At 44.4% G+C, this 20,480-nt stretch overlaps 2 protein-coding genes across 3 annotated transcripts in view; one reads left to right on the top strand and one right to left on the bottom strand.

The window, feature by feature from the left end:
• The window catches only part of LOC106972991 (zinc finger protein 677-like), a 433,591-nt gene that overhangs the window by 373,769 nt on the left and 39,342 nt on the right, over positions 1–20,480 (top strand). The gene's annotated exons all lie outside the window — the stretch shown is intronic.
• Positions 1–20,480, bottom strand: part of LOC106973003 (zinc finger protein 665-like) — a 64,237-nt gene that overhangs the window by 30,516 nt on the left and 13,241 nt on the right. Inside the window, exon 4 of one of the 2 annotated variants that reach the window (XM_015070052.3) lies at positions 12,033–19,425. The exons of the other annotated variant lie outside the window; for it this stretch is intronic. Within the exon in view, the coding sequence (XP_014925538.1) occupies positions 18,014–19,425 (1,412 nt within the window). The 3' untranslated portion in view covers positions 12,033–18,013. Of the gene's footprint in view, positions 1–12,032; positions 19,426–20,480 lie in introns of those variants that run through there. 2 annotated transcript variants of the gene reach the window in all.

The raw sequence follows: 20,480 nt of genomic DNA, 5'->3' as shown, positions 1-20,480 counted from the left end.
TCACAGTTTGTGAGTTCAAGCCCTGCATCGGGCTCTGCACTGATGGTGCAGAGCCTACTTGGGATTCTCTCTCTCTCCCTCTCTCTGCCCCTTCCCTGCTTGCGCTGTCTCTGTCTCTCTCAAAACAAATAAATGACGTTAAAAAAAAAAAAGTTATACCATCAGTTAAGTGTGAATCATACACCTGCATGAATTATATTGGTTCTTTCGATTAAGCTCTCCTGATAACTGTTCTCTCTTCAATTGTCAAAAATAAGATTCATTTTCATTAATTTTTTAATGTTTATTTATTTTTGAAGGAGAAAGACAGCATGAGCAGGGGAGGGACAGAAAGAAAGGGAAACACAGAATCCAAAGCAGGCTCCAGGCTCTGAGCTGTCAGCACAGAGCCCGACTCAGGGCTCGAACTCACAAGCCATGAGATCATGACCTGAGCCGAAGTCAGATACTCAACCAACTGAGCCACCTAGGTGCCCCTTCACTAATTCTTGAAATAAAACAGCTATTAACATCCAAAGGACAATGTAGCCACCATGTCTCCTGTATTATTTCTACCACATAATCAGTCCCTAGTAACCTATTCCTATCTTCCCATATAAATCCCAATCTCCCAGTGTCTTGACCTGCTTTATTTCATGGTCATTTGGTAAAGCATTCCTTTCCTATAAACCACATGGAGTCTGTCTGGAGAAAGGCTCCCTGAACACAATAAACCCAAGGGCTTAACTGCATCGTTTTACAGTATTCTCTGCCACCCCACATCCTCCCTAATTCAGAAAATATTTAATTTTATTTATTTGTTTTTAAATGTTTATTTGAGAGAGAAAGAGCACAAGCAAGGGAGGGGCAGAGAGAGAGGGAGACACAGAATCCGAAGCAGTTTCCAGGCTCTGATGTGGGGCTTGAACTCACCAACTATGAGATCATGACCTAAGTTGAAGTTGGACACTTAATGGACTGGGTCACCCAGGTGCCCCAAGATAATATTCATTTTTAAAAGGAAGTATCCTTGTTCTTTCAGGGAACAAAAATATGAATGAACCTCAGCTAATGAAGTAGGACCTTCCATCTTTGTAATTCTGTCCCAGAGACCATGACAAAAGGCCAGTGAGAAAAGCCTATCACCAGAATCCAAATGTCAGGTTGAAACTCCTAGATAATGGAGCAGCCTTCTAAAGAAACCTCAAAAAATTGAATAAAATACCTCATAAAATTATTTGGCCATCTCCACATATTTGTTCTTTTGCTATCTATCATGCCGTGAGTTTTAACATATTTTGACTTCTATTTATTCTGCAGTATGGGATATCTCAGATTAATCTTGAAGAAAGACTTATTCTTTGTAAAAATATTCTGATGTCGAGTCTGTTGTGACAATTAAGAAAATTAACGTGTTCCATTACATTGGAAGTATGAATTCGTTGTCAATCCTGAGAACCCACCTTTGCTCCAAGGTCTTTTCCAGGTTCAGTACAGATGTATGGTTCCTCTCCACTATGATTCTCTGACACCAAAAGCATGGATGTTTGAAACAAAGCCTTATCACAAACTACCTTTGCAAGATCGCTCTCCAATATAAATCCTGATGTTTCAATTTTGATCTTTGTTCTCAATAGTTAAGAGTCTGTTTCTTGGATTGTCTCTTTTTTTCCCCTTTGCTCGTTTGTTTTGCTCATTAAGTTCCACATATGAGTGAAATCCTATAGTACTTGCCTGAATGGGCGGGCCTACGCCGGCCAACTCCATCTTGTTCTGTGTCCTTCACCTTGACCACGCCTCCTCCCCTTGAGTAACCTCCCGCTCACCCGTTCAAACTTCCCGATCAAAACACACCCAGCGACCTGCATAACAGGACTCCGACCCTTCCCCAGACAATCGGCTGAGGCCACAGCCATTACCTCACCAACTGCCCCTAGGCCCCAATAAAACCTTTGTCCTTTTGAAACTCGCTCTCTCTCCCCGGTATCTCACCGCTGTGTCGGTGCAGGTAGAGGATTGAGCTCAAGCTAGCTCAAATAAAGGCTCTTTGCTTTTGCATCGGACTCCGCTCCCTGGTGGTCTTTGGGGATCACGAATTCTGGGCATAACAGCCTTTCTCTGACTGACTCATTTTGCTTAGCATTATACTCTTTAGTGCCATCCATAGTGTCACAAATGGCAAGATTTCATTCTTTTTTATGGCTGAATAAAATACCATTGTATCTATATACCACATCCACATTGTCTTTATTCATTCTTCTGTCCATGGACATTTGAGCAGCTTCCATATCTTGGCTCTTGTAAATAATGCTTCTAAAAACTTAGGTAGGGGTGCATGTATCCTTTTGAATTAGTGCTTTTGTATTTTTTCGGCAAATACCCAGTAGTGCGATTACTGGGTAATAGGGTCATTCTATTTTTAACTTTGTGGGGAACCTCCATACTGTTCTCCAGAGTGGCTGCACCAGTTTGCATTCCTACCAACAGTGCAAGAGGGCTCCTTTTTCTTCATATCTTCACCAGCACTTGTTGTTTCCACACTCAACTAATTTTTAACAACCACATAATTGGGAAAGGATAGTCTCTTCAATAAATGTTGTAGGGAAAACTGGAGGTCTATGTGCACAAGAATGAAACAACTCTTACCTTACAACATACTCAAAAATCAACCCAAAACGGATTAAAGACTAAATGTAAGTTACGAAACTGTAAAACTCCTAGAAGAAAATAAAGGGGGAAAGTTCCTTAATATTGATTTTGGCAATGATTGTTTAGAATTGAAAACAAAAGTGTCAAAAACAAAAACAAAAATAAGACCAGATCACACTAAAAACCTTCTGCACAGCAAAGAAACAGTCAATAAAATTAAAAGGCAACCAATGAAATAGGAGTAAATATTTGCAAATGCTCAAGATGACAAGGTGTTAATATCCAAAATATGTAAGAACTTATGAAACTCAATAGCAAAACAAACCAAAAGGAAAAATAAACACAATGATTAAAAAAATGGACAGAGGACTGGGGTGCCTGGATGGCTCAATCCAATCGGTTAAGCATCCAACCATGAGCTCAGGTCATGGTCTCACAGTTGGGGAGTTTGAGCCCCACTTCGGGCTCTGGGCTCTGTGCTGACAGTTCAGAGCCTGGAGCCTGCTTTGGATTCTGTGTCTCCCTCTCTCTCTCCACCCCTCCCCCACTCATGCTCTGTCTGTTTCTGTCTTTCTCAAAAAGTAAACAAACATTGAAAAAAAATGGACAGAGGACATGAATAGACATTTTCCCAAAGACATACAAATGGCCAACAGATACATGAAAAGATGCTCAACATCACCAGTCATCAAGGAAATGCAAATCAAAACCACCATGAGATATTACATCACACCTGTTAGGAAGGCAATTATCAAAAAGTCAAAAGATAAAAAGAATTGGAGAGGACATAGAGAAAGGAATCCTGTGCCCTGTAGGTGGGAATGTAAATTAATGCAGCCACTGTGGAAAACAGTATGGAGGTTCCTCAAAATATTAAAAAAAAAAATACTGTGTGATCCTATAAACCCACTACTGAATATTTACCCAATGAAAACAAAAACACTAATTTAAAAACATAAAGGCACCCCTAGATTTACTGCAGTATTATTTACAACAGCCCAGATACGGAAGCAGCCCAAGTGTCCATGGATAGGGGAATAGATGAAGATGTGGTATACATATTCAATGGAAAATTATTAGTCAGACATAAAAAAGAATGAAGTCTCATCATTTGTACAACGTGAATAGACATATAGGGTATTATGGTAAGTGAACTAAGTTGGAGAGAAAAAGACAAATACTATATGACTCCACTTATATGTGGAATGTAAAAAACAAAATAATATGCACAAACAAAAAGACAGAAATAGACTCGTAAATACAGACAACAAATTGGTGGTTACCAGAGGGGAGGAGGTAGGCAATGGGCAAAATAGGTGTAGGGGATGAAGAGGTAAAATCTTCCAGTTATAAAATAAGGAAGTCACAGAAATGAAAAGTACAGGGGCACCTGGGTGGCTCAGTTGGTTAAGCGACCGACTTTGGCTCAGGTCATGATCTCACGGTTCATTGGTGCAAGCCTCGTGTAGGGCTCTGTGCTGACAGCTCAGAGCCTGGAGCCTGCTTCAGATTCTGTGTCTCCCTCTTTCTCTGCCCCTCTCCTGCTAATACTCTGTCTCTCTCTCAAAAATGAATAAACATTAAAAAAATAAAAATAAAAAAACAATCATGCAAAAAACTTGAAGACGAAAAAAAAGCCATGTATTTAAGCAGACTATTTCACCAAATAGCATGACCGAGACTGGACAATTTCCTCTAAATTAAGGCTGAGAAAAGGGGCCAGCCAGGCCTCCAGCAATTAACCACTGCAAAGGATGCCTGAGGAGGGAGCAATACAAGAGAAAAGAAGGAAAGAAAAAAAGAAGGGAGGGGAGAGAGTCAAAGACCTGGTGTGTTACGTTCATGGATGACAGGATTGCAACTTTGCCCAAGGTGGTCGCTGAGGCAGGAGAACTAAAGCAATGTACTAAAAATAATATTCTTTCTTTACTGGCCCAGATTCCCCCCCCCCCCCCATCGATCTCCTTTTCCAGAATCTTCCAACTCTTCCTACACATGAATACAGGACTTCCACACACAGCTTCTTTCATCCTGGTCGACAGAGAGCCTACTGTGTGTCCAGAGGCGGCCCCTAAACATCCCCTGCAGCCCAGCCACACTGACACCACCCGTCTCCACTCGCCTGCTGCGAAGCCCCTCAGGATGTGCCCAGTGCAGCCCCCTCACAGGCTCGGGTCCCTGAGTCACAACGAGCTGGAATCTAAGTGCAGAGGAGAGGGACTGGGGAAGGCCTGGGGGAGTGTGGACAAACACTTCAGACTCAGACAAGGTTGGCAAGTCCAAGAAGGGCCTTGCAGGAATGAGAGACAGGAAATCGACCCAGGATATGACTTCACCTGACAGACGGCCATTCCCGACTCCTTTCCTTTGCTCTTCCTCCCTTTCCAGGATTCTTCCTCAGGCAGGATCAGGCTTGGGAATTCAATCCTAAGTGTCAAGAAAACGCAGCTTAGTGCTTTGAGTCAGTCAGGGTCCTTCCCGTCCTGCAGCCTCACACGGGAAGGCCTCTCCGTGTGAAAACACGGGGGGTGCCCCGGGACGGCAGACTCCTCCAGAGGCCAGCAAGTGACCTTCCCACCCTTCTTCTTCAGAACCGGCTCCCGCCCTGGTGAAGCCGCCCCCCCCCCCCCCCCCCCCCCGCCCCACGGCATCAGTGGGGACCTGGGCAGGACCTGACCCTCCCTGCAGATCACAGGCCCGCCCCGATCACACCCCATGCAGAGCGGGGGGGCCCCCTCACCTCTCCCTGGGTCAGGGGCTGATGTCAGCCTCAGACATGCAGCACCACAGCCTTGGTGCTCAGCGCTGGAGACACATAAGAAACCCCGGAGGCACTTTAACTAGGACTGAGATCAGGCCGTCTCCCCTTGGCCATTTGAAGGGACTCTCCGGGAGGGGGTCCGAGAGGCTCCTCTGAGAAGGTGGCATCAGAACGAGGACCCAGGGGAGGGAGCGTGTTTGCCACCGGCCTCTGAGGGGCCACACAGTTCCAGACAGAGGGACAGGCCCCGGAGGCCCTCAGGCAGGAGCAAGCCTGGCCCCAGGAGAGGGGAAGAGGCCTGCGTGGCAGCAGTGGGGTGAGGAGACCAGCAGGGGAGGAGGACAGACAGGGGCCTGGGGAGGCAGATCCGGAAGGGCGTGTCTTCTAACATTTGCACCCTACCTTTTTTTTTTTTTTTTTTTTTTTTAGTTTTTTTAATGTTGATTTATTTTTTTGGAGAGAGGGAGAGAGCACCCACCAGTGGGGGGAGGAGCAGAGAGAGGGAGAGAGGGAGAGAGAGAGACACCCAAGCAGGCTCTGCACTGTCAGCACAAAGGCCAATGCAGGACGCGAATCCATGAACCCACGAACCGCGAGATCATGACCTGAGCCAAAATCGAGTCAGACACTTAACCAACTGCCTCACCCAGGTGCCTCGTTTTTTGTTTTTTTTTAATGTTTGGGTTTTTTTTTTTCAGAGAGTGTGCACATGTGCACGGGGGGGGGGGGGGTGCTGAAGGGCAGGGGAGTGGGGGACAGGATCCAAAGTGGGCTGTGCACTGACAGCAGAGAGCCCAATGTGGGGCTTGAACTCACAAACCTTGAGCTCATGACCTGAGGCTAAGTTGGATGCTTAACTGACTAAGCCACCCAGGCGCCGCCTGCCTCCAACATCTTGAAAGAATTTTAGAAACCGCATGTTCCTCCTCTCATGTTAAGTAAACATCAAATTTTTTTCTTCATCTTATACAATAAAACATTTACAAATATAATGTAGTATCTTATATTTAGAATCCTGCTTGACATGGGGCTTGAACTCAAAAAACTGGAGATCATGACCTGAGCTGAAATCAAGAGTCAGATGTTTAACCAACTGAGCCACCCAAGCACCCCTCCTCAAGCCTTTTAGACTGTTTTTTTTATAAGCCTCATCCTTATCTCCTACAATTTATTTTTTTATGTTTATTTATTTTTGAGAGAGAGAGAAATTTTTTTTGTGAGTAGGGGAGGGGCAGAGAGAATGAGGGAGACACAGAATCCGAAGCAGGCTCCAGGCTCCAAGCTGTCAGCACAGAACCCAATGCGGGACTTACTCACAAACTGAGATCAGACCTGAGCCGAAGTCGGACGCTTAACCTACTGAGCCAACCAGGCGACCCCATTATCTGTATAATTTAAACAAACTTCAGTTTCTTAGGTTATAAAGCCACAAGTCAATATAACAACTTAATCATCCATATCCAACCTTACCACTCAGGTGGATCCAGGTACACCCTCTTTCTTCACTAGGATGTTTCCCTTATTCTGTATATCTCTCTCCATTTCTTTCACTCTGTCTCTTGGCAAAGATTCTTTGCTTCACCAAACTTGAGTCAGACCCCTGAATCTTCTCCTGGGCCCATCTGTGCACTTCCTTATAAAACCAGCTTTGGCAAGAACCCTGAGTTTAACCAGAACCTCCCACCCTGTGTCTGATCAGGTTCCTTGTCCCCCACTATTCCCCAGGTGATGTCTGATCACCCTGGCCTGTCCTCAGCAAGAATCCTACTTGGTCTGTTTAGCCAGAACCACACGTAGCCCTGATGCTCCCTCTTGGCGATTTTCTATGCAGTAACCCCCTCCTTGCCTCTAAATTCCCACTTGCCCACGGTGTATTCAGAGTTGAGCCCAATCAGTCTCCTCCACTGTGAATCCTATTGCTGTGGTCCCTACACCTGTCCGGAGGCTGGTCCTGAATAAACCCTGCCTTACCATCTTTAACAGGCACCAGTGATTTTTTTTTTTGACACTCTCACTTTTTCTGGTGGGGGCAGGGGACTGTGTCTGGTTTCCCCTTGGATGTCTCTCACTCTGTTTCCCTCTCCTGTCCCGCTTTCTCCCCTTTCTGGATTCCTTCTCTCACATCTCTTCTGCCCCACTCTGCAACCTGTTTTCCCTCCTGTTGCTTTCTCCCCAACCTGATTGTTCCCAAGTATTTCTGCCTCCTTCGTCCCCCACCTGTCTGTCTCTGCTCTCCCTATTAGGTTGGGGCTACCTCTGTTACAACACCCACTGCGTCCCCCCCCCCCCCCGCCGCTTTCTGGCACCCCGAGCTCACTACGCTGCTTCCCTGCAGTCTCTCCTCCTCTCCTCATCCGCGGTTCCTTCTTTCTGTCCCAGCACCACGCTGGTCTGCCATGGCTCCAACTCATGTACCCTCTCTCCACCGCCGGTCTAAAGCGCCTCTCCCTTTGTTGCTCCTGCTCCCACTTCCCGCCCCCTCTCACTGTTCTGTCTTCCCCTTCATCTGCCTAGAGATCCCGCTTTTCTCCATCTCCTTTTCTCCCCCTGCTGCTTTCGCAGTTGATTCTTTTACTTTTGATGCCTGCCACCCCCTCACGCGTCCTCCGCTTTGCCAGTTGTTCGTGGTTCTCCCTCACTTTTCTCTTTCATTTTTCTGGAATTCTCTCACTGGGTCTGTCTCTCCTGATTCCTCTCACCCAGGAATGGGATGGAGTCAGATGCCCGCCTCCTGGAAGGAGCACATTCCCCAGGGGCGAGGCGTTTGGGATGGAAGAACGCTGGTGTCACTAGGCAGGCCCAGGTCACCTCTCCCGGCACGGGGTCGGGGGAAGAGGTGACTGGGGGAGAGGGAGCCTGAGGAGTGATCAGAGGGGCGGTGTTCTAGAAGCGGGGGGAGACCTGAAGAATCCCAGGACCCGGAAGAGCACGCGGCCTCTCGGGAGGGGCCGAGAAAAGGAGGCTGTGGGGCGCCAAGGAAATAAATCCACCTCGCGGAAGGGAGCTTTAGGCGCCTGGGGCGGGCGGCGGGCTCCGAAGAGGGATCCAGCAGGACGCGGACGGGAAAGCCGGCGTCTGCGCGGACCGAGCACGGCAGTGCTGAGGGAAGGGACCTGCCTCACTGCGATTTTAAACCTAAAGGGAAGCGTCCCCGGCCTCCCAAAGCGACGTCTGAATTTACTTGGGGTGCAGGGATTTCACGGCCCCTAATGACGCTGTTATGCCCAGAATTCGTGATCCCCAAAGACCACTAGGGAGCCGAGTCCGATGCAAAAGCAAAGAGCCTTTATTCGAGCTAGCTCGAGCTCAATCCCCTACCTGCACCGACGCAGCGGTGAGATACCAGGGAAAGAGAGCGAGTTTCAAAAGGACAAAGGTTTTATTGGGGCCTGGGGGCAGTTGGTGAGGTAATGGCTATGGCCTCAGCCGATTGGCTGGGGAAGGGTCCTGGGGAAGGGTCGAGTCCTGTTAGGCAGGTGAGGGGGGGGTTACTCCAGGGGAGGAGGTGTGGTCAAGGTGAAGGACACAGAACAAGATGGAGTCGGCTGGCGTAGGCCCGCCCTTTCAACGCCCAGACCGTGGCAATGGAGGAGAGGACCCTACGAACAGCGGGTTTAAACTGGAAAGACGGAAACTCACGCCGCGTAGCAGGACCTTTAACCCGCGCCATCCGCTTCCAGGTCTACAGAAACCTGCGCGCTCTCAGTGAAGAGGGCGGGGAGGGGGCGGGGCCTGGGCAGGGTGCGAGCGTTAGGGGGCGGGGCGCGCGGAGGCGAGGCTAACGCAGGTATCGTGGGAGGGCGGGACGAAGCCGACGAGGGGGCGGGGCCTCGGGGCGGAGAGCGGAGAGGCGAGGCCTACGCCGGAATTGCGAGAGGGTGGGGCGATGTGGGGGCGGGGCCTCTAGTGAAGCGCGTTCGTTCCGGGGGCGGGGCCTGGGCTTTGCGTCCTCCCGTCCTCTCTTCTAGCTGGTCTGTTTTCTGGGTTTGGAAACGTTTGAGTGTCTTCTGTGGAGCGGCGTTGCCTCCTATCTCAAGTTAATGTTTTAAACAGTTTTAGGGTAAAAGTTTAAAGTTGTGGGGGACACTTATGCTGGAAATTAAGATGCTTTTGTTTTGGGGGGCGGCTGGCTGCCGTGGTAGGTTGAGCCTCTGACTTGATTTCCACTCGTCGTGATCCAGGGTGGCCGAGCCCTGAGCCCTGTCTGTGCTGAAAGTGGAAACTGCTTGAGATTCTCTCTCTCTCCTCTCTCTCTCTCTCTCTCTCTCGCCCTCTGCCCCCTATTTGTGTTCTCTTTCTCTCTAAAATAAAGCTTTCCTTTTCACAGTTGAAAATGGTTCAACAATTATAAATTATAACAAGACAATATAACGATTTTTTTAAAGTTACTAGTTTTTTCTCGTTTTTTTTTTTTTTAAGTTAATGTTCATTTTAAACCAGTGGTTGGTAACCCAAATTATCGTATGCCTTTAGCCACGCCTCATATCCCAGGTCTGGTCCCTATGAAATCTTCAGAACTGAGCTCAGTGCTGATTTGGGCCTCCTGGGTGAATGGGGAATAGAAAAAGCAATGCCATTTTGTTGGGTGTCAGTACAGAATTGCCTATTCTCAAGTGAGAGAAAGTTTCTCTTGCCTTATCAGAGAAATAAGCTGATGAGAATAAGTTTTCCACCCTTTTTTTAAAGTGAAACCCCTGCAGATGTAGTTTATAATCTTCACTTAGTACAAGAATTAGTTAGTTCCAAGGGAGTGCACCATTTCATCACCCGGGTCACTCTCCACCCCCCCCCCCCCAAATGCTCCACAATGCAGTACAACCAGATGTTGTGTTTATGTAGAATAGAATGTTTTTTTGTTTTTTGTTTTAGAATAGAATGTTTTAACAACACTTGTCCTATAACCACTCTTGCTGCTTTGTTCGGTTTTGGGAAAGGAAAAAAAGGGAAAAAAAAAAACAAACAAGAAAGCAACATAATCCGAACACTGTGCACACCAGCGGGTGCCTGTCTTCCCTGGGCATTTTCAGTGGAATTTCTGCTGAACCCTGGCCCCCACCCCACCCCACTAGCAAGGAAAGAGGCAAAAGAACAGGTTCGCACCTGTGCACAGGAGTGGAAAGAGAAACCACATACAAACTGGGCTGCAAGGGATTCTGGCACATTTTTAGATGAGACCTAAAAAAAAAGTCATGCTGTGCACAGGAAGCAGGCAAAGGAGTTTTGAGGGAGGTAGCGCCCGTAGACACGGTCTCCCCAGGAGACAGATGGAAATCAAGCTTTTCTTTATGAAAGTGAAGAAAGGCCTATTATTTTCTCTTCTTTTTACAGTTTTTAAAAATTTTTAAGTAACCTCTACACCCCAACATGGGGCTCAGACTCAGGACCCCGAGATCAAGTCTCATCTTCCTCCAACTGAGCCAGATGGGTGCCCCACGACCCGAGAAGGAAAGCTGTATGTGAATTCTGATCCAGACTGGCCATGTAGAGTACATACAGATATGAACAAACTGAGTATTACCTTAAAACTCCATGTGTGCAGATATGGGAAGGTCCTCGTGTAACCCCACAGTGAGGGCGAGGATTTAGTGCATCTAAACTAGCAAACACAGACTGAATTGTTCAAGACATAGTCTTTTTTTTAAAGTTTATTTATTTTGAGAGAGAGCAGGGGAGGGGCAGAGAGAGAGAGAGAGAGAGAGAATCCCAAGCAGGCTCTGCACTGTCGGTGTGGAACCCGATGAGGGGCTCAAACTCACGGAACTGTGAGATCATGACCTGAGCTGAAACCAAGAGTCGGACCCTTAACTGACTGAGCCACCCAGGCGCTCCAAAATCCATTTCTTTTCAAACTCTACACCCAGTGTGGGGCTTGAACTCATGACCCTGAGATCAAGGGTCATGCTCTTCCAACTGAGCCAGCCAGGCACCCCTCTCATTTTTTATAGTAGCTGCCCCAATAGGTGTGAGGTAGTATCTCATGGCAGGATATATATTTAAGTGCTTATTTATTTGAGAGAGAGAGAGCGTGTGCAGGGGAGGGGCAGAGATATGGAGAGGAGGAGAGAACCCCAAGCAGGCTCCATGCTGTCACTGCAGAGCCCAACATGGGGCTTGAGCTCACGAAGCTTGAGATCATGCCCTGAACCGAAATCAAGAGTTGGCCACAACCGACTGAGCCACTCAGGTGCCCCTAGGGTATCTTTAAAGAGTTTGGGAGACAGTTGGGAAATATGACAAGATAAAATCCAACTGAATATTAGGATATTTAGAAGATCGAATATTGTGTATTCAGTGGTGATCTTAGCTAGAGGAGTGAATTTGGATTCCCATGTCCTTTACTTGAGGAAATATATCCGTGGTGGGATTTTCACCATTTCTACGATAGCAGAGGAGGAGAGTGGGGGAGAATAACCTGAGTCTTTTTTATGTTTATGAATCAAAAAAAAAAAAAAAAAAAAAACAGAATAAAAAGAGGGGGGTGGACAATCCCTCAATCACATAGAACAATTAAAACATATCCCTATTGGTAACTGCTAGATTTGAGAATCCAAAAAATTTGAATGAGTTTCAATAAACAATATACTCATCCCTGTGTCAAAAAGAAAGAAAGAAAGAAAGAAAGAAAGAAAGAAAGAAAGCAAGCAAGCAAGCAAGCTCTATGCAGAACTCTATGCCCAACAGGAGACTCAAACTCACAGCCCCAAGTTATGAGATCAAGAGTCCCATGCTCCACTGACTGAGCCAGCCAGGCGCCCCTTAAATGTTTCCTAAATCAGCACGACTGCACATAAACTTTGTTTAAACCAAAAGCCTGATTTATGGTGCACCAAGCATACATTTTACATCTGCTTTGTAAATGAGTGGCCTAAAGCAAAACCATCTCATCCTTAACACCAATGCTCCTACTTCTTGCATTTCTTGGCGTTAAAACTCGTCATTCCTGCCTATATGCTAATCTAGAGTCTTTGGGCGTTCATAAGATGTACAAAAAAGTATATAATCCTGTAAAAACTGTTCATTGTCTACAGCACTGTCTTCCCTGTGAAGATTGTTGGTTTGGGCCAGCTGGCCTAAATTGGGCTGGAATAAAACTTTCTTTCTTATAGAGATTTTTTTTTTTAAATTCTAAATGTTTATTTAGAGAGAGGGAGAGGGAGAGAGAGAATCCCAAACAGGCTCTGTGCTGGCAGCATGGAACCTGATGCAAGGCTCGATCTCATGGCCTTGACATCATGAGCTGAGCCGAAATCAAGAGTCGGTTGCTTAATGGACTGAGCCACACAGGAGCCCCTCTTCTAGACTCTAAAAGGTTTATTCATTTTGCATCAATACCACAAACTCTCAAAACTATAGGATATTTTGTAATAAGACAGATAATGTTTATCCTCTTTCAAATAATGGTATCTGGAAAACTGTACTTTCAGATTTTTAAAAATTGAACACCTAAGTAATAGTTGCTATTTATTTTGATAACTAGTTTTTGTATATGAAAAGGTAAGAAAATTCCGGTTCAGACTTCTGGTATTTATTTAATGAAAAACATCTCTGGAGAAAATAAGTTAGCTGCAAATTTACATATTAAAAGTTCACTGGACATATCAATCCTACAAGTCCAATTCAAGACTTTTGAAAAAGATACAGCGTAAGCCCAAAAAAGGGCAGAAATGAGATTTATATTGAATATAATGAAAAGTAGAATAAAACTAATGTCTTATCAAAATTGATACAGCAGGTAAATCTTTTAAAATATTGACTAAAGATAGGCACATGAACAATACTAATTAAACTATATTTATTAGTATTAGTACTTATGAATACTAATTACAGTGAGACTATTGATAAGAGATTTTCAACACCTGTAGGAATTACTGTGAACAACTTTATCTTTACTAATTTGAGCACTGAGAAGAATCGTTTCCATGCAGATAGATCATTAAAATGGAATTAAGAATTAGAAATCAAAAAAGCATCCATAACTTGAAAACTTTGAAATATTCAACAGGACTCTGATCACCTTCCAGGAAACTTTCCCACTTTTTCAAGGTATTTATTCACAGTTCTCCCCACTTACAGACAAGATTTTTTCAGAACAGAGGAAAACATATAAAAAAAAATGTAGTATTGCCAGTATATCCCTCATCTTAGGATATCAAAGAGAAAGCAGTTTGACTTCTGGAATGCGGTGCAAAATGAATCATTAGAATATGCACTATGACTAAAAAGGTTTTACTCTAGTAATGCCTGAATTTTAATATACTGTGGTACTATACACCCGATGATGTGATTACATCTCCATTATGCTAGTAACTTCAGAAAAGCACTTTAAACATTTAAACACTATTTAAACTATAAATGTGTGTTCAGTACATAACATGAGGAGGAAAGTTAATCTGATCTATAGTATCCATCTACAATGAATACAGAACTTTGACAGCCAAATGTCAGAAGCGTTTCTGGTATGATCAGGAGTAAAGAATTGAGAACTGAACCCTGTATATCACCACTTCTACTCAAGATTATACTGTAATTTCGGGCACCCGGATGGCTCAGTCAGTTGAGTGACTCTTGATCTCAGCTCATGTCTTGATCTCAGGGTCATGAGTTCAAGACCTGCACTGGGCTCACTGTTGGGCATGAAGCCTACTTTAAAAAAAAAAAAAAAAGAATATACTGGAATTTGTAGCCATTTATAGCCAGTTGGTCAGAAGTACAAGAGGCCCAGGACTTGTGATTGGCATCTGAAGTGGGGGCAGTGTTGTGAGACTGAGTCGTTAATCTCTGTGGTCTGTGGAAATTCCCAGTTGGCTTCAGAACTGAATTAATTGTAAGACACCCAGTTGGTGTCCAGAGAGCTGGAGAATTGGTTGGTGTAGGGAAAACCTCACACGTTTGGTCTCAGAAGTGCTGTGTGAAACAGCTCACCTTATTGTTGATAATTAAAATGATCTTATGTATGTTGGTTGCTAAATATACATGAAGAGAGGCACCTGGTTGGCTCAGTGGTAGAGCATGCAACTTGAACTCAGGGTGGTGAGTTCAAGCCCCATGTTGGGCACGGAGATTACTTAAAAAAAATAATGAACAAATGAACAAACATGAAGAGAGGAATAGACAGAAATGGTACCAAGGGACTTTCTGATGGTTTGTTCATTTGTCTTCATGAATTTTAATGTTTTTGTTTATCTTCTTATTTATTTTGAGAGAAATAGAGACTGTAAGGGGTAGAGAGGCAGAGAGAGAGGGACAGAGAATCCCAAGCAGACTCCGTGCTGCCAGCTGCAGAGCCCGACGTGGGGCTCGAACCCACAAACTGCAAAATCATGACCTGAGCCAAAACCAAGAGTTGGTCGCTTAACCAAGTGAGCCACTCAGGTGCCCCATGAATTTTAATTTTTATGTGGAGCAACCAATGGGCCCTTTAGGAGTGGAAGACTTGGTGCTACAAGGAACTCTTGAAACACAGGCTCCAGCCACAAAAACTCCACAAACCCACTTACCAACCTGTATGTCCTTTGCACCCTTTTATCTGCATCTGTTGCAGGAGGGCCCCCCAATGCCCAAACCCATTCTCCTCATAGTAGTTCTGAGGAAGAACGTGATGAGGCAAAGGGGAGGGGTGAGAGAGCCAAATTCCCTAAGAGGCTGTTTCAGAGGGAAGAAAAATATCTTAATGTATTTACGGTCAACTGATGTGCAAACAAGGATGCCAACAACCCACAATGGGGAAACGAATAGTCTCTTCAACAAACGGTGCCGGGAAAATTGGATGTCCATCCCTATGCAGAAGTTGAAAGTGGACTTTTATCTCACATCACACTTAAAAATCAACTAAAAAATGTGTCAACAAGTTAAGTGTAAAACCTGAAACCTAGAAGAAAACGGGAAAGTTTCTTGACATTGGCCTATGGAATGATTTTTTAGTTTGACCCCAACAGCATGGGGAGGCAGGAGGGAACAAAGCTAAAATGGGCAAGCGTGACCACATCAAACTACAAGGGACAAACTTCTTTCTGCACAGCAGAAGAAGCCGTCAAGAGTGAAAAGACAATCTATGCAATGGGAGAAAATATTTGCAAACCATGTATCTGAAAGGATGTTAATATTCAAAATATATACAGAACTCAACATACCAAGGGAAACTTCCTCAAATCAATAAAGAACAGCTACAAAATTACCGTACAGCAAACATCAATCTTAAGGGTGAAAGAGTGAATAGTTCTCCCACAGACTGGAGATAAGGGGGTCCTCTGTTCCCACTGCTAGTCAACGTACTGTAAGTTAGAGCCAATGAAATAAGGAAAGAAAAGTGATGTAGACCAGAAAGGAAGGTTTAATAATGTACCCATCAACAGAAGGTATTGCAGTTGCAGTAAGATGAATGCCTCCCCATGCCTCTCACCCCCCACCAAAAGGATAGCCCTCATCCCTATAACCCGTGAGGGTTACATTCTATGTCAAAAGAGAGTTTGCAAAAAGAGTTTGTCCTTGTGCCCTAGTTAAGGATCCTGAGATGCAAGATGATCCTAGATTACCTGGCAAACATGATATAATCAGGAGGGTGTGGTAAGAAGGATATAAGTGGAGTTGGAGACAGAGAAGTCATTGCTCTGATAGAAGCAGGATGGGGACAGATGTTAAGATGTTACCTTAGAGGAAGTGGGCTATCAGGCAAGGCAATTAAGCAGTCTCCAGAACTTGGAAAGTGCAAGGAAACAAATTCCTCCCTGGAATATCAAGAAGGCTAACAGTGCTGTGGATCCATTCTAGACACCTTATGTTGAGAAGTAAAAGAGAATAAATTTTATTGTTTTAATTCACTTAGTTTGGGGTAACTTTTTACAGCCACATTAGGAAGCTAGCGAAATGGTGTACACAGAAAAGCCCAAAGAGGCACTCCTGGGTGGCTCAGTCGGTTAGGCGTCTGACTTGGGCTCAGGTCATGATCTGGCGGTTTGTGAGTTCGAGTCCCACATCAGGCTCTGTGCTGACAGCTCAGAGCCTGAAGCCTGCTTCAGATTCTATGTCTCCCTCTCTCTCTGCCCCTCCCCTGGTCATGCTCTTTGTCTCAAAAATGAACAAACATTTAAAAAAAAAAAAAAAGAAAGAAAAAAGCCCAGAGAAGCTACAAATCTCTAAAGTGAGATTAGTAAATTCTTTTTTTTTAAGTTCATTTATTTACTTTTTTAGTAATTTCTACACCCAAAGTGGGGCTCAAACTCATGCCCTGGAGATCAAGAGTTGCATGCTCTTTAACTGAGCCAGCCAGGCGCCCTACATATTCAAGATCGACATTAAAAAAATCTATATTACTTCAATGCAGTAGCAGTTAACACGTGGAAACTGAAATTAAAAATACAATTATATGTACAATTGCTCAAAAAGGAAAAAGTACAAACATATGTTAATCTAACAAAAACATTAACAGGATTTTGATGCTAAAATCTATAAAAGTTTACACAAATAGAGACCTACCACAGCCATTTACTGGAAGATACAACATAGAAATGATGTCAAACGATTACAAATTGATAGATTAATGTAATTTCTATCAAGGTATTTGTACAATACAAACAAGATTATTCTAAGATTTATAAAGAAAGGCAAAGGAACTAGAATAGCTAGAGCATCTGAAAAAGAATAAAGTGGTCAGAATCTTCATGCAAGATTTCTAATATAGTACAAAGTAATCAAAACTACATTGTATTCGTGGAGTGAGACACAAATAAATCAATGGAAAAGAACAGAGTACCCAGAAATGGCCCCACACAAGTACTTCCAATTGAGCTCGGACAAAGGTACCAAGGAAACTAAGAGAATTTAAAAAAAACAAAAAAACTCCACAAAAACTTCATACCTGTACTAATAATAGCTCAAAAACGATCATAGCTTTAAATATGAAATGTAAAACAATAATACTTTAAACCAGAAAAGATTCCATAGAACATTATCCTCAGTATCCATATACCTTTGCTCTATCTCTGTGTTATCTATCTTCCCATCTGGAGTTTTAACACATTTTGACTTTATTCTGTGGTATTTTGAAAAAAACCAATTATCCTGTGGTGTGTACTATTTCGGTATCTCACTTTAAAGAACTTGAGATTTCATTATTTTATTCCTCATAGAAACTCTCTGAGGGCGCCTGGGTGGCTCAGTCGGTTGAGCGTCCGACTTCGGCTCAGGTCATGGTCTTGCGGTCCGTGGGTTCGAGCCCCGCGTCGGGCTCTGTGCTGACAGCTCAGTGCCTGGAGCCTGCTTCAGATTCTGTGTCTCCCTTTCGCTCTGCTCCTCCCCCACTCACGCTCTGTCATCAAAGACATCAAAGGCAGGATGTTTGAAAAAAAGCCCTCTCAGATTCATTACATTTGTAAGCCTGCTCTCCGGTGTGGGCCCTGTGATGTTCTGTAGTTTTGATCCATGGGTAGAAGCCTTAGCATGCACATTACATTAATGTGGTTTTATCAGAGATGTAGATCCCGATGTCTAGTGAGTTGCGAAGCCTGTGTCAGTCCTCTGCCGCACACGTTCCATTTATGTGATTTCTCTTTAGTGTGGGCTCTCTGATGCCGATTCGTGCTTGAACTTCAAATCAAATGCGTTGTCACACTCCCTACGTTCGTCAGATTACTCCCCGGTATGAACTCTCTGATGGCTTACAAGGCTTGAATTCTGAGTGAAGACCTTGCCACAATGACTACATTTATAAGGTTTCTCTCCAGTATGGATCATCTGGTGTCTAGTGAGGTTGGAGCGTTGAATGAACGATCTGCCACACTGATCACACTGGTAAGGTTTCTCTCCAGTATGAATTCTCCGATGACTAGGCAGGCTTGAACTCTGACTGAAGACCTTGCCGCATTCATTACATTTGTAAGGTTTCTCTCTAGTATGGATCACCTGATGGTAAGTAAGGCTCGACAGCATAGTAAAGGCTCTGCCACACTCATGGCACTGGTAAGGCTTCTCTCCAGAATGAGTCCTGCGATGACGCGCAAGGTGTGAATCGTAACTGAAGACCTTCCCGCATTCGTCACACTTGTAATGTTTCTCTCCCGTGTGGATTATTTGATGTCTAGTGAGATGTGAGCTCTGATTAAAGGCTTTGCCACACTCGTTACATTTGTAGGGTTTCACACCGGTATGGATTACCTGGTGGTTAGTGAGCTGTGAGCCATAGGTAAAGGCTTTGCCACATTCGTTGCACTTGTAAGGCTTCTCTCCCGTGTGAATTCTTCGGTGACTCACCAGGCCTGAGCTCTGACTGAAGACCTTGCCACACTCATTACACTTGTAAGGCTTTTCTCCCGTATGGATCACCTGATGGCTTGTAAGACCTGAACACTCACTGAAGGCCCTGCCACACTCATTGCAGTGGTAAGGTTTCTCTCCGGTGTGAATTCTGTGATGACGTACGAGGTGCGAGTTGCGACTGAAGACCTTCCCACATATGTCACATTTATATGGTTTCTCTCCTGTCTGGATTACCTGACGTCTAGTGGGGTGTAGACCGGGATTCACTGCTTTGTCACACTCCTCACGTGTGTAAGGTTCTTCCCTGATGCGCGCTTTCTGGTCTTGTGTGAGTAATGAAGAACGCAAGGGATCATTCCCACGTTCGTTAGAGATGTTCGTCGGGACTCTTGGAAGAATTGTGTGAAGTAGTGAAACTGAGGCACTATCGTTGACAGACCTCGCCACTTGGTGACATTCGTAAATTTTCCCTTCAGTCTGAAGTATCTGCACGCCAGCCAGACGTGACTGAAAGCTTAGTCCAGACCTGTTTTCAATCGGCTCATTTCCTGCGTCTCTTCTACCAGTCAGGTTTTTGTTAAGGGTCACGAGCACACCTTCATAATTTCTTTCACCGTCTCTCCGCTGACACTCAGAGTCATGAAAACTTTTCTGGATTTCTCTGAAGCCACAATCTTCGGCGTCACGGCTTTCATGTCTTTCCAATATAACTGTCTGCAATACTTCCCCTGTATTACTGTTTTCTTTTGGTGGTAGTTCCTTGATCACACATTTGGGAGAGAGAGCTACGAGATATAAAGAACCATAGGTTTCCAATTAATTACAGAAAAATCTCATATTGAAAAACATATTACACCAAAAGTACTACATATATTGATCAGTTATGAAATGTTGCAACCATGACTTTCAATTTTTAGGAACACAAAAGGTACAGGATTCTTTAATATAAAAGGGTAATTACATGTAATTCAAATTGATTTTAAAGCCTATTTTAAATAGTCAATGTTGGGGCACCTGGGTGGCCTAGTCGGTTAAGTGTCCGACTTCAGCTCAGATCATGATCTTGCAGTCCGTGGGTTTGAGCACCGCATCGGGCTCTGCGATGACAGCTCAGAGCCCGGAGCCTGCTTCGGACTCTGTGTCTCCCTCTCTCTTTGCCCCTCCCCCCACTCATGCTCTGTCTCTCTCCATCTCTCAAAAATGAACAAACACTAAAAAAAAAATTAAATAATCAATGGCAAAAAAAAAAAAAAAAAAATCACAGTATGCAAACTTACGTTAGCCCTGAAAAGAGGGGGATTTTCTCATCATGTTCGGAAATGGCACACCATTACCTGCCAATTTTTCACAGAAAATATATGGTTGTTTCACGTTTGAAGAGATAAAAGTACTGTCCGTATTTACTGCATCTTTATTGGGCACTAATTCTAAAGCACAGCATGATATACTCTAATGGTAAATAATCCAGAACAAACTTATCTAATGAGTAATCTAAATTTTTTTTAATATTTATTTATTTTTGAGAGATGAGAGAGACAGAGCACGAGTGGGGAGGGGCAGAGAGAGAAAGAGACACAGAATCCAAAGCAGGCTCCAGGCTCCGAGCTGTCAGCACAGAGCCTGACATGGGGCTCAAACCCACGAACACTGAGATCATGACCTGAGCCGAAGTCAGATGCTTAACCGACTGAGCCACCGAGGCGCGCTATCTAAATAAATGGCAATTTAGAATTGGAAAACTATAGTAGCACTGGGGAAATGAGGGAGAATTTAATCAATGTTATAAAAATATTTTTCTGAATACCAGTCATGTAACTATATTCCCTCAGAATGGCCATTT

The sequence above is a fragment of the Acinonyx jubatus genome, chromosome E2 (assembly GCF_027475565.1).
Source record: "Acinonyx jubatus isolate Ajub_Pintada_27869175 chromosome E2, VMU_Ajub_asm_v1.0, whole genome shotgun sequence".
In the NCBI taxonomy this organism is placed as follows: Eukaryota; Metazoa; Chordata; class Mammalia; order Carnivora; family Felidae; genus Acinonyx; species Acinonyx jubatus.
This window is presented reverse-complemented; position numbering and strand designations above follow the sequence as displayed.